This window comes from Sarcophilus harrisii, chromosome 1 (genome assembly GCF_902635505.1).
Source record: "Sarcophilus harrisii chromosome 1, mSarHar1.11, whole genome shotgun sequence".
Lineage (NCBI taxonomy): Eukaryota > Metazoa > Chordata > Mammalia > Dasyuromorphia > Dasyuridae > Sarcophilus > Sarcophilus harrisii.
The window spans coordinates 171,333,152-171,351,213 of NC_045426.1; the positions used below are offsets into that span (position 1 = coordinate 171,333,152).

Below are 18,062 nucleotides of genomic sequence, written 5' to 3' on the forward strand. Positions count from 1 at the left end.
GGTTTTATTGTCATAGTCTCAGTAAACCTCTGAGACAGAAAAATTGGAGATGTTTTCTTCCCACAAAAGGTATTGCTGGGAGGAGTTAAAAGGAAAATGTGTCATATCATTGCTGCCATCATCTCTTACCCTCTTTCCCAAGGCATGATTTCACTTATTATAAATTTATAAGCCTCCACAGTGGGTAACTTACAGAAATAGTTAGAGTTTAAGAAAATTACATATCTGATAAAGTATTTTTTCTTTTATAAGAGAGATGGAGTAGTGATGTGGATGGTGGTGGTAGATATATGTAGGATCCTTGTGCCTTTTGTTTTTAGATTTGCTTCATCTCTTTTGGGTTTTCCTAATGAACTCTGTTCTTTTCTATTTACATCTAATACTTTCTTTTCACTTCCAAAAGTAATTTTAGAATTCCATTGTGTCATTTGATCTCTGGAGCCTGATGTTCCTTGTAGCTAGAGCAAGTATAGATGTAGCAGCTTTCTACTTGTAAGTCTCATTTCCTATCTGAGGTTGAAATGTGTGAGAGTGTGTATGTGTGTCTATATATATGTCATCTGTCTAGGTTGTCTAAAGTAACCAACTTGCATTTTATTTTATTTAAATTATAGCTTTTTATTTTTAAAACATATGCATAAGTAATTTTCAACATTCAGTTTTGCAAAACTTTATGTTCCAATTTTTTTTTCCTTCCCTTCTCCCCACCCTGTCCTTTAGATGGCAAGTAATCCAATATGCTAAACATGTGCAGTTCTTCTCTATGTATTTCCACAATTATTATGGTGCTAACTTGCATTTTCATTGCAGTACAGTTTTCCTTTGGGTTACATGCCTGATGGACATCAGTTTTGCTTTTTGTTTTTTTTAAACCAAAAGTGGAAGCTTGTTTAATATTGTTCCCCCATTATCCTGAAAGTCATAATAATTTGATTTACACATCTGAACTTATGGGAGTTTCAGAATCATATCTCCTTTTTGCATTTAACAATATATACAGTATAAAATAAATACATTTATACAAATGGACATTTGTTGGAGCACACAGAAATATATTGCTTTACAGCTGTGAAGTCCATCTACAGCTACAGACATGCCTTTTGGTTTTATTTCAGTTTGGTTTTTAACTACTGGCTATTATGCAAGTCCTGGATTATTATAAGCAGTTTAAATTTTTTGTCCTTTTATGATCTTTGCACATACGATTGTCATAAAACATTATCTTAGGCAGGTAAACAGAGATGCTTAAGTAATGAAGATGCAATCATCAACACCATTTCCTGTTCTCTAAGGAAAATAGCAGTTTAAAAATCTTTATATCTTTTATGTTATTATTTAAATGCAAAATAGTGGAATGAATACAATAATCTGATCTGATTGAAACACAAATGTAACTTCTGGGAATCACACAATCATATATAAGAAAAAAATAACTGAAGCAAACATAGAAGTTAGAATCATTATGGCTAAAACATACATCTTTAAAACTCTCCCAAACTTTGCATTAAGTAAGTGGTTTTGGTTGAACCTTTCAAGAACTCCCCTTCAGCAAAGTTTAACATAAACCTACTGTCTTTTGATTAGTTTTACTTTAGAAGCTTGGGATGGCCAGAAGTTACTGAAAAAGAAAGCTAAAATTTGTACTGTACTCCTTTAATACATCTCTATCACTTAGGTTTTTTGGCTTTTGACCCTGAAATCCAGATTCTTCAATATGATAGAATGAAAACAGTGTTTATGTATTTTTCTATATCAATTTCACTTTCAAAAGATGCCAAATCATATGCAAAACAAATATTTATTGTATAATTTTCAAAGGCTTTTTGATTTTGAATAATGAATGAATGAATGCCTTTATAAGTCATCCACTTATAACACTGGCCATCATTTATTTACATCCTTTGTACAGAAAGATCTATTTCTTAGTGTAGAACCTACTTTTAAAAAAATCTACTCATTATTAACTGTTATTTGATACTGAGATCCTGAAGTTAAATTTTCTTTTAATTTAAAAAATAAACTTCTGTTAATTATTAATATTTTTTGATACTGAGATCCTAAAATAATAGTTCCTTTTCCTTTTAAAAATAAACTTTTGCTCATTATTAATTATGTGATATTGAGATCCTAAAGACATATTTTCTAATTTCAAAAATAAACTTTGACTAATATTTGTTACTTTATTATAAAATACTAAAGTTATGTTTTCTTCTAATTTCATATGTAAGAACCAAAGAAATGTCTGAGGCCCAGGATGATTTTAAAGTCTCTGGAAAAATTAAAAGAATTCTGCTGTGATTCTGAGCTTCCGTATAGTAGATCTTCAACTGAACTGCCACAGAGGAGATTGGCAGTTTTACCAAAATGTACAGATTTTGAAGACATTAGTCTAAATGCAAAGCATATTGTTCCCTCTGAAGATTCCAGTTCTCAGAAGGTATGTATCTTGTGTCTAGAGGAGCATTTATTAGAGGACAATAGATTTTGGTTCCCACATAGGGTCTACTAGCTCTATTTAAGGGACTCAGAAGTGTATGCTTTCTTTCTTTCTCTAGCCAATTGTATTGTGGCAGTGGGTTCCATTTAGATTTTGACAGTGGAACAGAACCAAAGATTGCTCATTTCACTTTGGGATAGCTCTGTTAGGAAGTTTTTCTTGTATCAAGACTACTTTTGCCTTTTGTAACTTCTACTCAGTATAACTAGTTCTGTGCTTGGATCAGACAGAATAAATATTTCTGCTCTTCCAAATGGCAGCTTTTCTAAACTTGGGCACCTAGAATTGAACTTATTCCACCTGTGTTATGAGCAAAGCAAAATGCTGCTGGACTGCCTTCCCCCTATAAGATCTTGGACACTATGCCTCTTGATGCAACCCAAGATTGCATTAACTTTTTGTCTGAAATATTTTACTACTATCAACTTACGTTGAGTTTATAATCTCTTAAAATCCCCATTTATAAATAGATAAATTGCTGTGCAGCCATTCCTTTGCCATCTTGTCTTGGAAAAGTTGATTAGTTGAACTTGAATGTAAAACTTTACATTTGTTTTTTCATCTTGTGATTTCAGTCCAGTTTCCCAGCCTGTTGAGACTTTTTTTTTGGATTTTGACTCTCATGAAATGAGTCAGATACCCCTCCCAGTTTCCTGTCATTTACAGATCTCATTTAAGTCTTTATCTAAATCCTTGACAAAAGTGTTAAGTAGCATGAGTCTAAGTATAGATTCCAAGTTCAGGAGGACTTCAAGGAATGCTTTTCTATGACACTAAAAAAAGCTTCAAAAATCATAGTTTTTAGTTATTTTAATCATTTGCTAAGAAAAAGTCTAGCAGGTTATTAATAATAGAATGGCCATTTGACCATTCTCCTAGACCAAAGACTCCTAAGGGTGGTAGGGTTATAATTTATATGACCGTTGAAAAGGAAGTATTCCTGAAGGATGCCTAATTACCTCTGATTGGTCAATCAAATGGGAGATAGCTATCTTGGGATATAGTAGCTTAAGTCACTCAAATCTTGGTCTAAGAGATATTGATTTCTTTATCACCTGTCTTGATAATAGGGAGAAAAAGCATTTCCATAGGATCTAACTGAGCAAACACAATGAACAGGAATATACCCATTAACCCAAACTTAGAATTTCTTTTACTGTCTGACCTAAGTAAATTTTTAAAGGAATTTTCCCACATTGATTGGTGTCTGGATGAGGAAGTAGAAAAGGGGAAAAACTTTGGACTTAGTATAATAATTAATTATTAAATATAAGAGAGCAATATTCATTTCTCACATTTCCAAGTTTATGGAGAATCACTAATTTGAATCCAGCCATTTAACCAGTTCTAAATCTATCAATTTGTTCTGTCATCTAGCTTAGGCCCTCTTAAACTCTTTCTACTAGTGAGTGACCCTTTTTGCCTGAGAAATTTTTACATTATCCTAGGTATATAGATATATAAAATAGGCATACAAATTAAACATTTGCTAATAATAATAATTTCACTATTCCCACATTCAGTTATGAGACTACATATGCTATTATAAACTACTGTTTAAGAAGCTGATATCTAGCTCATACTGTAATGCCCGAGATAGAGATTAGAGAGTTTTAATATTTTATCTGAAAGGAAGAGATTTACTGGGACCAAATGGACCCATGGTTTGGTCCCAGGGCTGATTGAGACTATTGTCTCCAAGAATCCAGCCAACAATGTGAGTTCTCAATGATATATATAGATATAGATATAGGTATAGCTATAAATATAGCTATACCTATATCTATATATACATGTGGCTCAGGGGTATACTGAGGCAGGGGCGGAGTTAGAGTGCTAAGAGTGGGAACTGGATTAACAATCTGGTTCTGATAGTGTGTGGGGAGGCATTCAGATAAATTGGAATTACAGAATGGGGAAAGGCACCCAGCATTCTGATGATGTCTAAAATAGAAGGTCTTCTTATCTGGATTATCATGATTAAGAGGGAAGGGTGGTGTTGCAGGATTGAACTAAACAATTAGGAACTGAGGCAGAACAATTCAGGGAAATCGAGTCAGGACAGCAAAAGAGAACTGTGGCACATCATTGTCTTTTCCATATGAAGAACATGAAATACATTATCTAACACACTTCTAGCACTGATGTCTTGTGTTTTACATATCCTCTTGCATATGGGTTTGCTAGAAACTATGTAATTTCCTTTTGGAAAGAAGTCTAGAAAATTTGGTATTATGGTTTAATAGCCATAATCGTGTGGGGGAGATGATATGGGAGTGTGTCCCTCAGTACAGTATCACATTGACAGCAAATAGATAACTGGATAGCAAAGACAGGAGGTCAAAAATCACAGGAGACAAATCCAAGAACTCAAACAGACATTTAAAAAACTTTATTGATACCTTTTCTTTTTGAATCCCCTTTACTTCAAAACCTCTCTTTCCTGTTTTAAATTTGGCCTCAGACACTTTCTAGATGTGTGACCCTGGACAAGTCATTTCACCTTGTTTATCTCAGTTTCCTCAACTATCAACTGAGCTAAAGAAGGAAATGGCAAACCACTCCAGTATCTTTGCCAAGAAAATCCCAAATGGGGTCATAAAGATGCAGAACAATAACAAACAATAGATTATTAAAGTTACACAGTATTTAGCAGCGTTTTTCCTCTTCACATTAACATTTTTGTTGTTATTCTTTATATTGTTTTTCTCATTAAGCTTGCTTCACTCTTCATCAAGCATTAGAAATCATCCCTTAGCTTCTTGCATCTTTAATATTCATTGTTTCTTAAAGCATAATAATATTCCATTGTCTTCTTGAATTACAATCTAACTGTTCTCCAGTTGTTGGTCATCTACTTTGTTTCCAATTCTTTGCTACTTTGAAAAAAAACATTGCCATTTTTAAACTTACTTCTTTGTTACTTACTTAAACTTACTTACATCTACCCCGTAATTCCATTATATCTCGTGGTAATCTTTGTAGCCATAGGATTTTCTCAACAAATTGTTTCAGCTTCTTGAAATTAGTCTCTTGCCTTCAAAGAGAAAAATCTGCTTTTCAGGATAATTTCTTGAGGTTGCAGCTGTATTTTTCTTAATTTTGTATAACTTTTTTCCCCCTCCTTAACATACTCATCCCCCATCCCCCAAGTCTGAGTTCTAAGGTTATTCCCTTCTCCCTTCCCCATCTTTAAATGTTATTTCTCTTTTCTTCTTGACAACTTGGAAAATTGTAGCTTTTCCATTTAAAGTTAAAAACTTGGTGTGAATTTGGATTTGAGGATGTGCCATATTCTCCTCCCTTGCTGAGTTTATCCTTTTAGAAAATTTTCTTTCATTCTTTAGAACCAAGTATGTAGAGTATTCGAACAGTTAAGGGGACCTCTATGTATCAACATAGTTCTCACCTGTTCCTGGAGTGCATTTCCTCATCAGAATTTCAGAATCTTCCTTTTCTTTTTAATATTTCATTCAAGTTCTTTGTCCTTTGTCCTGCTGATAGTATTCTCTCCCATATTTTCCTGAAGCATTTTGTGTAGCTTTCTCCTGTCCCACTCTACTTTTTGATTCACTTTATCTGTATCCCTTGTCCTATTCCTTTGATAGAAAGTAGGCCCCTTTATGTTAGTTCTCTGAACACAGACAGACTACTGGCTCAGAGATGTGAGAAATAATTTCATTGAACTTGGGAGAAGTGAAGTTTAAAGTCTTTAATTGCACAACTGCAAAAGTGGGTATTCTATAGAATATGAATCCTTAGGATCAATAGACATAGTTTTTTTAATACTCCACATGCAAGTCCCTCCCCAGATTTCATATTGACTGAGTACCACTGAGGTCACAACCTCCCTGGAGGGCCTAATCTCCCCCCCCTTCTCACCCCCTCCCAATGTGAGCATGAATCTCCACTCCTGATTGCATCATTATACTTTCCCTTGGTGTTCACCTTTTTTGGATATAGTTCAGTTCTTCCTCTGATTCCCCACTGACTACTACAAAGGTTATGGCGTATCTGAAGAGCCTGATTCCCCTTGTGAGTTTAAGTCTTCTCTGATCATATTTCCATACTTTCTTTCCAAATCCCCAACTCTAATTATATTTTGCAATGTGTTTTCTTATTCTAAATTCTGAGTACATTTTTCTTCTGTTTTCAACTCTGAATCCCTCACCCCTGACTCATTTTCCTTTTATTAGTTTTGTTTCCTTTTTTTTTTTTTTTGCTTTTTCTGGGGGAGTAGGGGGGATTAGCCTCAAAATTTAATATAATGCCTGGCATACTTAATAAATGTTGATCAACTTCATTTGACTTGACTAATGATGTGGACATCCTTTTTAATTATTTTATTCCTATTCTTATTAGACAGATTCCTCTCACTTATGGTTAATGTTACTGCTGGGTTTGATATTGGATACTATTTAAGAAAATTCTTTTATTGTCCTAATTCCTATGCTTCACCTCATTTCTTTGTAGCTCTCCAATTTAGTTTTTGTAACTGGAAACCAGACCCCCATCCAATTCTCACATAGAGAGTTAGAATATTTGAAATTTAGGTGGTGTAGTGGACAAGCTTTTGTGACTTGGAGTCAAGAGGACATCTTTCTGAGTTCAAATTCAGCCTCAGACACTTAATAGCTGTGTGACCCTGTACAATTTGCTCTTTGCCTCAGTTTCTCATCTCTTAAAAGAGCTGGAGAAGAAAGTAGCTAACCACTCCACTATCTCTACCAAGAAAACCCCAAATAGGATTATGAAGAGACAAATATGACTGAAAAATTACTGAACATCACTTTTTGTCCCATTGACCAATGTTGTTCAAAGAATCATAGGATCTCAGGGTTGGAAGAAATCCCAGAAATTCTGGGATTTCTGTGTCTGAACAGAAATCCTTTTTGTAACGTGGCTGATGAACAGTTATCCAGCTCCTTGAATACCTGTGGTAATGTAGAGCTCACTCAGGCAACCCATTTCATTTTTGAATGATTTTCTTAGTAAATATTGTCTAGTATTAGATAGAATTAGCGGTGTCTGCAGCTTTTAATGCTTTGCACAGAGCCTCCCACATAGCATATGCTAATAAATGTTTGTGGAATATAATGTATTGCATTCTTCAGTGCTGTTAATTCTTATATCTGGAGTTAAATAAGTCTAATTCCTTGCCTGAGTCGAGCAAAACAAATATTCATATCTTAGAAGGGTTTCTTTCATGTCCACAGTTTCTCTTCCCTCTATGTCCCCTTCCCTTTTAAGTCTTCTCTATTCCACTTCCTTCATGACATCTTGCCATCCTAATTTATCCTCCTTTAGCATTGCCTTCCAGCTTGTGGGTTCTGTTTCTAAACTGTGATACCTGGATTTAGGCACAAGGCCTGATGCAGTTTGAACAGTCCTCCCAACTTACCTCTGCCTCCCAGACTCGCAAGATTCTTTCAAGTGCCATCTGCTTTAGGACACAAGTGTGCGCACGCACACGAACACACACACACACACACACACACACACACACACACTTTTCATTTTATGTACAGGTTATTACTTTTGTCCCCAATAAAAACTTAGTTCTTGAGGGCAGGAACTGTTAAGTTTTTCCTTATATCATTCTTAGTACCTAGTAAGTTGTCTGATAGTAGGCTCTTAATACGAGCTTCTTTGAATGGATGAATTTTGGACATTATCCTTATGGAACTATAGCCTGAGGTGACATTGGTGTTTTTGTTGTCACTGCACACACACTGTTGGTTCACATTAAGGTTGCAGTCTGCTAACAGCTTTTGATCTTTGTCACACAGCCGAAAAAATTATCTCTTGAATTAAATCCTTTGGCATCCAATTTGGTAAAGGATATAGAGGGTGTTTTGTCTGACAATCTCTTGAAGGAACTGGAGTTGTTTAGACTGGTGAAGAGAAGACTTGGGGTAGCCATCAAGTACTGTCCTCAAATATCTCAATAATTTTTTTTAATGGAAAAAAGTTTAAATTTATCATGTTTGGCTTCAGAAGGCATAGCCAGAAGTTTGAAGGGGGCAAAATGAGGTTTGATATTTTGTAACAGAACTATCTATAAGTTTCATAGACTGTTTTAGGAAGTAGCAGTTTTCTTTTAACTGCAGGAATTTAAGTAGAGACTGAATGACCATTTTAGGGTGTCTTAGAGTGGAGATTCTTTTTCAGATCTGTGTTGGTTTAGTTGGCTGCTTAAGACCCTTTTAGCTATTAATTCTTAACATATCAGCTTTCAATTTATTGGATTTGGCTCATTGCTTTAGCCTGATGAAATGTTTGTGAGTCTTGAGTTTGTCATTTGCTGTCAAATTATTCTTTTACAAATTTGGCTTGACTTCTGAAAAGTTGGTATGTATATAATCTATGTCTTTAGTTAAGTTCTTGATAAAAATGTTAAACAGAAATAGGCCAAGGATGGCCCTCTGGCATTCCATTATGTTTTTTTTTTTTTTTTTAAATCTGAGATTTTCTTGTAGTTTCTTTTAGGAATGTTTGATGGGGATTCTAATGTAAACCAAGAATGTGCTGAATTGAAGAAATGGAGTAATTTGATTAAACAATTAAAATGATATATGAGATATGATTATATATTTTAATTTTTCTTTTTCTTGACAGGGAGGATCACTTTTTGATTTTACTCATTTTTCATTATCAACTAAAAGTCATGAAAGCCTACAGAGTACATCTGAGCCCAAACCTACTAACAGAAGAACCAAAAGCATTTATACCCCATTAGAACTGCAATACTTAGAAATGAAAGAACAACATAAAGATGCCATCTTGTGTATTGAATGTGGATACAAATATAGGTTCTTTGGAGAAGATGCAGAGGTAAATTGCTTCTTTCAAATATTTTAGATTACTTTTCTTATCTAGTAGCATAAATTGTAGCTTATAGCATTTTCAAAAATTTTTGTTTCATATTTCTGACTTGGTGAGATTATTTTTAGCTAGTTAGGAAAAGTGAATCTTATCAAGCCCTTAAAATGTACCTATTTACTTTTTGTTTTTATGTAGAAAAATTAATTCAGAAGTGAATGAGGTTTTTTTAAAATCATATATATATATATATACATATATATATGTATATATATATATATATATATAATATGCAAATTTGTTTTTGTTTCTAACTGCCTACATCCTTGGCTGTTTTGATAGATTTGGGAAGATAAAGAAAATCCTTTTATATATCTTTATAAAAAGCTTTCAGATTCATTTGTTGATTCTTGAGGTCTAGTAGTTATATTTTGCAAAAAGGAAGTAAAGTATAGGATTCTGCACAGAAAAATAAGATTGTGAATTTAGTGAGTTTGTATGTATTTATATTTGTATTTTGCAGATTGCAGCACGGGAACTCAACATATATTGTCATTTAGATCATAACTTTATGACAGCAAGCATACCAACTCACAGACTTTTTGTTCATGTACGCCGTCTTGTGGCAAAAGGACATAAGGTAAGTGTTAGCTTTGGTTGGTTGGTAAATGAGCATGGCAGTTCTTGACATTAGAAAAAAATGAGTCTTTCTAATGAAATTTGAAAGCTCTCAGATTTGTATTTTGGCATATGGAAGAAATTTGTTTTTCTTGGTACTTTGTCTTTGTTGGGGTTTTTTTTGGTCATTTCCCTTTTTTAGATGCAGTTAAATGTGGCAGAAATCCAACTAGGTGGTGGAGTAGATAAAACAGTGGGTCTGCAGTCAGGAAGACCTGAGTTCAAATGGGGCCTTAGACATTTATTAATTGTGTGACCTTGGGAAAATCACTTAATTCTGTTTGCTTCAATTTTTTCATTTGTAAAATGAGCTGGAACAGAAGATGGCAAACCACTTCACTAACTTTGCCAAGAAAATCCTAAATGGGGTCACAAAGAATCAAACATGACTGAAAATGACTGAACAACAACAACATTAACATATATGGCAAAGCAATTCTAAATAATTTGTCTGGATAAACTTTTTTTTTTAATTTTAAATTTTTTTATTATATCATTTTATTTATAAAACATATGCATGGGTAATTTTTTCAACATTGACCTTTTCAAAACTTTCTGTTCCAGATTTTCCCCTCCTTCCCCCACCCCCTTCCCTAGATTTCAGGTTAGCCCTGGATAAACTTCTTAAGCTATTTCCATGTAGTACTATTACTATTACTCTCTACATCCAGCGTGCACAAATTAGCCTCTCAAGTTTAAAATGTAAGTATTTTAAAGTCTGACACTTGATTTTAAATTTTTTATGGCATAATCTTTTACAGGTGGGAGTAGTCAAGCAAACTGAAACTGCAGCACTGAAGGCTATTGGAGAGAATAAAAGTTCTCTCTTTACTCGAAAATTGACTGCTCTTTATACTAAATCTACACTTATTGGAGAAGATATCCTTTTGGAGTTGATAATTTAGCTTTTAAAAGTTCCTAATATTTTTTGTAGAATTTTTTTTTAAAGAAGAAGGTTTTATATAATCTTTCTTTCAAGTTGATACTTTTTGACATAGCAAACATCAAAATATGGGTATGTGCTATAATGATGTTTGATGGAAGATGAATGGGGAAAAAATAGTCAATTGAATTAGGGTTGAGAAAATAAATTTTTGGTAACAGCTTGGTAGAAGACAGTGATAATTCATGAATATCTTTTGTTTTTTGGTAATGTGGTTATGTTATGATACATCTATTATTGGAGAGACTGTCCCTAGGGACAGATTTTGTGATCAGAGACTTCATTACCAAAGGTAGAAATAAGATGAGATGCATAGGACTCTGTTCCAGGACTTTGAGCTTCTCTTTTTGCCATATCTTTTTTGTTGCCATACTTTTTCTGTTACTTGAGCAAGTATTTCCAGCTTTCTTGGCTTATTTTGTTATATTTCTATATATAAATATACTACATATGTATATATGTATATGTTATATATACACATACGTATACATAAAGATCTCCCACATCCTTCCCCCTTCTCCCCTTAGCACCGACACACACGCACATGCGTTGCACATTCATCTCAGTTATCCATTTATCTGTCTCATCTGCTGAATCAGGATTGAAATCCATTCATAAGATTCTTGCGCATTAGATTGCATAACTGCCTCTTACATAGATAGCTGCTGCTTCTGCCTTCACTTTTAGAATTTCTTTCATTTCCCTCAAAACTCAGGCCAATTTTTGTTAAAGGAAGCTTTTTCTTAAAAATGTATCAATTGAAGTCTTAATTGAATTCTTCCCTGTATTCTTTTAGTTATCTTCTCTTTTGTACTCTTAAGTCTCTCTTATTTTATATTTTTCCATTTCTTTCTACTTCTTTTCAATTTTTCCCAATTTTTCCTTGTCAGTTACTGGGTATTTTAAGGTTAAAAGGACGATTGCTTATATTGTGTCTTGGTTGCTTTGGCATATTTGTGCTTTTACTTTTGGCATTAATTTTATGATGGTGGCTTAGACCTCAAGTAGTATAACTCAGGAAGATCAGTGGTAACTATTAGAGTATCTACAGATATATATATATTTTTAAATACTCTGTAAATAGGAAGGTAGAATATTTTGAGGACATTGTTTCTGTGCTAGCAGAATTTAGATAAGTTGAAACTTAGAATTATAGAATAATAGAGCGGGAAGTACAGAATTGTAGAATAATAGAGCTGGGAGGTACTTAGTTAAAACTTCTTGCAGTTCTAGAGGGAACACTGGTTTGGCAGTCAAAGGGTATTGGTGCAAATCTCTACTCTTCTACTTATTACCTGGTTGACTTTGGGCCAATCATTTTCTTTTTAGTTTACTCACTTATAAAGTGAGGGGTAAATATCCCATGACCTTTCAGGTACCTTTTAGCTCTAAATCTATAATCCTATGAACTAAGAGTAAAAGTAAATAAGATTAGATGCTACTTAAACATGAGATATAAAGCTATATGAGAATGAGGTATAAAAAGTATGGATAACTGATCAGCTTTCTTGATGGAGAGAATAGATAGTAGATTTGCTGTTATTAGTAGGAGTTGAACAAATCAATTTTATTTCCTTAAGTAACTATTAAATGTGAATCCTTTGATCAAGTTAGATGACCCTGTAAATGTTGAAGAAATAACAAGTGACACATCTAACAATTATCTCCTGTGCATCTGTGAAAATAAAGAAAATATGAAAGATAAACAAAAGGGGAATATCACAATTGGCATTGTGGTAAGTAATATTTGGGTAAAATATGAATGTATATTTGACTGCAGATTTACTATAAAGCTTGTCATAGTGCATGCAACTGATATGGTGCCAAAATATTTTTCTGATTCATCATTAATGTAAACGTGTTCCTATTATATGCTTCATTGTGATTGCCATTTTATGAAATTATTATAGAAACTTCACTAGGTCAGACCTTGTTCTCCACAACTTTACAATTTAAGATGGACATACTTATGTGGACACACATGTGGTACTTTAGGATAGCAGAATGAAAATATTTAACAGTGACAGTGAAGTCATGTTTTATAAATTCAATAAGTCCATTTTATGTATAGCTTGCATAGGTAAAAAATTGTTAATCATTGCAGGTAATTATGGGAATATAATGCCTAGCTTTGGAAAAATAGGTCAGACAGAAAAAGATTAAATTCATTAAAGGAAAGTTTTAATCTACTTTATAGATAAAATTTATACAGCTTTATTTTCCTAATCTTCTCCAGTCAGTTTAAATGTAGTATATATGTTATACACTAAAGTCTTCTTCTGATGCCTCCTTTCTTGGCCAGAGGCTAAAGGAATTGGATTATATACCCATAAAGTTATTTTTGTTGTAAATTAAGTTGACAATGTTATTATATCATGCCTCATGGCTTTCTTCTGAGATGAGAATCTAGGAATCTAAATACTTGGTCATCTTGCCAGTCAGGGCTCAAAATGAATATAAATGTACATGTCTTTATGAAAATAATCCATTGCAGAAGCTGAGAATCGTGTGAAGTAACTTTTATTCAATGTGTACTTTGATAATCATTTACTTCATTATGAGATGAATGTGGGAAGATAGTGAAAACTTTGTTGGAAATTTTAGGTTCATGATTCAAAGACATACTTTTTTTGTTATGAATACTTTTTTAAGAAAAGAGTTGTAAGGCAAGTGTTGAATAACACCATTTTGAATGATCAGATTGACTATATCTTAACAGAAAATGACTGGCATTCATGGCCATTTAATTTTTTTTAATTTGAAAGATTTCATATTTTATGTTTTTCAAATTGTATGTGGAAAAAACTTTGAAACTTTCTTTTTTAAGTTTTCATCTCCAGATTCTCTTTCTTCCTTTTTACCTTCTCCCATCCTGAGATAGCAAGTAATTTGATATAGATTAGAAATGTGTAGATATGCAAAACATATTTCCTCTTAGAAGTATTGCAAAAGAAAATGCACATAACCACCTCTCCTCTCTCCCCCCCCCCCCCCCCCAATCAAGAAAAACTTTAAAAAGTGTAATGTCCAGGCTAGCGTTCTGGAGGTCTTCCAGACGGGCCTTGGTCTCAGCAGGATAGTCACTATGAGGATGAACAGGAATAGAGTCTAAAGTCTTTATTGGCTCCTTCACAGTCTGTGTCTGTCACAGTCTGAGTCTGCTATAGTCTGACCCAGTCTTGATCTTAGTGGAGGAGTGCAGAAGGCAGTGGAGCTACCAGGAAGATGGTCAAAGATGGAATGTGTCTGTTTCCAGTTCTCTCAGCTATTAAATACCTCACTATCATTACATCATTATAGCATGCTAAATGTGTGTGAACTAGAGAACCATTATATCACCATACAAAGTACTAAATATATGTGAACTAGAGAACCATCATCTCATCAATAACACTGAGTTAACACTTTGTTGTAAGTATCCTTGTTTCAAGTATACTTCTCCAGAGTTCTGGCCTTCTACGTCTCCCACTTTCTTTTATTTGAGAACACAAGCAGTTATTCCCTCCCTGACTTCTCAGAAAGAGAAGTGAAAATATCAAAAAAGAGGTGATCATACCTTCTCTGACTTCTCATGGAGGTGAGAACACCAAACCAGATATTGTTAGCAGGTTTCCTCTGGACTGAAAGGTCTTACTTGAAACAGATATACATAAATCCATTAGTATGGGAGGTATCACACAAACACATAGTAATATAACATACGCTGGTAGTGATGTAACAAACAAGATGAATCAACATGAGGAATTATACATATCCATAAGTTCTAGAAATATTCCAAAATCAATCTATTGTCTATTACTTCATGTGTCAGGGATTCCAATGATTCCTGCAAGTTTTGAAGTCCTGCAACAGTCTCATCATTAATTTTTGAGTTTTCTATGTGTAGTTGGATCATTAGCCCAGTTAAGCAAAGATCAAAATAAGCAAAATTCAAAGAAAGGATAAAGGTAGAGAGAAGAAACACTAGACTAGATCTGTTAGAACAAGTTGTGTCCAAAATTAGGAGATGAAAAAAAATAAAGACATTAACTCCCTGCATCACCATTGTTTAGAGAAATCAATGCAAAACCATTGCCAAAATAAGGCTGAAAGGACTTAGAACCTGTGTTCTACAAATGTCAAATAGAATCTCAGACTTGGAGACTTCATAGTTAATTTCTTCCAACCTGCACTTAAATACAAATTCTACAACATCCCTAATAAGGTGTGTGTGTGTGTGTGTGTGTGTATGTGTATTTGTTGTTGTTGTTGAGGCAATTGGGATTAAGTGACTTGCCCAGGATCAGACAGCTAGGAAGTGTTAAGTGTCTAAGGTGAGATTTGAACTCAGATCCTCCTGATTTCAGGGATAGTGCTCTATCCACTGCACCACCTAGCTGCCCCAACAAGGTATATAATCTTGTGTAGGCCTTGTGTAGGCTGTGAAACTTTCCTCAAAAACATTGTCTAGGAGAAACAGTGTAAGGAACATCATGAAGAAAAATGTGTGCCTGGAAAAGGAAATGTACGGGCCATATAGCATGAAAAAATCCTATTGAATAGCTAGGGTACTCTTCTGTCTATCACAAATAACAAAAAGTTTTCAGAAGGACCACAGAAAATTTAACTAAAGGAATGGAATCCTCCCTTCCACATATATTGGCTGCGTGCTTTTGGTCATTTAAAGATTACAGTTCTAGTAATTAGATCTTTTAAATTGTAGCAAAGAGATTTAGAAGATAAAAAAATTAATGGGAATTTCCTTCTTGGAAGATCCTCTACCAAGGAAATCAGAAGTCCTGAGTCTGCCTGCCTTGTCTAACCAACATAACACTCAGGTTGTCTATCTGTTGTCTCTCACTGATTGGCTACCTTCTTTTTGGGTCATATATGTTCTCTTTCATGCTACTTCTCATATGTATACTGTCTTTGATACGATGCTGTACCTTACTAATGTCCTCATGTCTGTAACTTTACATTACTTTGGGATATTGATCATTATTGCTCTTTTGAGATCATGCATTTCCATGATTTGTATCCATCTGATATAGCATTGGGAGAACACTGCTGTTAAAAGGATGGAGCAGGTTGGGATTTTGATTAGTGTTAAACAAATTCCTCATTGTTATACAGTCTAGTCACTATGTCTTCTAATGTTCTGGGTCTTGTTCAATATCTGCTTTTAATAATCAGGAGTATCCACCTGTGCTGAAGAAATCACAGACCTGTGAAAGTGCTGAAATACAAAATCTGCCTCATTTGTGAAAATCTGCCCATTTAGGATCATTTAGAACTATTAGAGTCATAAGCTCTGAGGTATATTATATACAATTGAGATCTTTTGACTAGCCAAGAACTTATGCTTATCTTTTCTGCCTTTTAAAATGTTCAAAATTGTCTTCAAAATGTCTTTCTATTAAGAGTTTGTTCTTTATTCTGCTTATATCAAATCAGGGAATGAAGTTTGCTTTATCGTTAGGCTATTTCTGAAATGGCTCAGCATAGCATTTGTTTTGGAATGGCTGTAGATTGTGTTCAGGACCAATATAGTAGCTCACAGTTAGGTATTGGTTAGGTTATTGGGCCTTATGTGAGTAGTAAAAATAATGATAATGATGACTGATATTTATATGATGATTTAGGTTTGTAAAAATCCTATATATGTTAGAAATTAACCCTAAAGAGCACAATAGAGGATGATGTCCTTAGCATTAGGTTTGCTGGTTAATTTACTCCTTAGCAGGAGGCAGGGGGACTGTATGAAATTGTGAGAAAAAAACATTGGATTTGAAGTCAAAGGATCTCTCTTCATGTTCTGGGTCTATGAAAATGGGGATGAGCATGAATTCCTACAAAACTTTTCTCTGATACTGTAAGGACACTTGGTTGGTCAAATGAGAAAATTTCAGTATATTTTGTGCTTGAAGTTTATTTTCGGTAGCAAGTTCACACATTCATAAGACAATAAAGATAGGACAGTAAAATATGACATAGCTTACTGTGACGTAGCTTATTGTTACTTCTTGGTTTGACTGATGCTCAAGCAACAGATATTGATATGTATACAATCTATACTTTAAAGATTACAGACTTATAGCTAAAGAATACTTGAAAAACAAATGTCAAATTTATAATAATACAAGTCATTCTCCAATTTATAAATGGTAAAAAAGATATGAACAGACAATTTTCAGATGACAAAATTAAAGCCATCTATAGTTACAAGAAAAATGCTCTAATTTACTATTAATTAGAGAAATGCAAATTAAAACAACTCTGAGGTATCACCTCACACCTTTCAGATTGGCTAAGATGGCAGGAAAAGATAATGATAAATGTTGGAGGGGATGTGGGAAAACTGTTACACTAATGCATAGTTGGAGTTATGAAGTGATCCAAGCATTTTGGAGAGCAATCTGGAACTATGCCCAAAAGACTATAAAACTGTGCATACCCTTTGACCCAGCAGTGCTATTTCTAGGCATTACCAAGGAAATCTTAAAGGAGGGAAAAGAACCCACATGTCTTTTCACCACAAGAACCCACAAGAATTGAAAAATGAGTAGATGTCCATCATATGGGGAATGCCTGAACAAGCTGTAGTAAATGAAGGTAATATAATATTATTCTATAAAAAATGATGAACAAGGCCTGGATTATAGAAAGGCCTGGAAAGATTTACAGGAATTGATGTTGAGTGAGAGAAGCAGAAGCAGGAATACATTGTACACAATAATAGCAAGAATGTGCGATGATCCACTTTGAAAAGTTTGCTTCTTTTCAGTGGTTCGGTGATCTGAAGCAGTCCAAATGGATAAAAAAGATCTAAGGAGACAGAATGTAGATAACACATGCTGTGGTCACTTCTTTTTTCTTTTCTTTTTTAAAAATTTCTCCCACAGTTTTTGTTCTGATTTTTCTCTCCCAACATGATTTATAAAGCAATGTGTATTAAAAATAAATAAATAATAATAATAAAAGAACAAACATGGAGTTTTACAAATGAGAGCAGACACTGAAAAAGCAGAATTAATTAAGGTCTGAAATGCTGAGATGGGCACCTTTGATTGCTGTTAATCCTTTGTTATTCTTGCCTCTTGGCCACCTCACTATTCCCTCTTTCCTCAGTTTTGTTTTCTGGTT

At 33.9% G+C, this 18,062-nt stretch overlaps 1 protein-coding gene across 2 annotated transcripts in view; it reads left to right on the forward strand.

Annotated features, from left to right (window-relative positions):
- The window catches only part of MSH3 (mutS homolog 3), a 189,729-nt gene that overhangs the window by 8,538 nt on the left and 163,129 nt on the right, over window positions 1–18,062 (forward strand). For both annotated transcript variants that reach the window (XM_031966986.1, XM_031966990.1), the window contains exons 3-7: window positions 2,229–2,437; window positions 9,116–9,331; window positions 9,843–9,959; window positions 10,759–10,876; window positions 12,531–12,676. In XM_031966986.1, coding sequence (XP_031822846.1) covers window positions 2,229–2,437; window positions 9,116–9,331; window positions 9,843–9,959; window positions 10,759–10,876; window positions 12,531–12,676 — 806 coding nt within the window. The remainder of the gene's footprint in view (window positions 1–2,228; window positions 2,438–9,115; window positions 9,332–9,842; window positions 9,960–10,758; window positions 10,877–12,530; window positions 12,677–18,062) is intronic.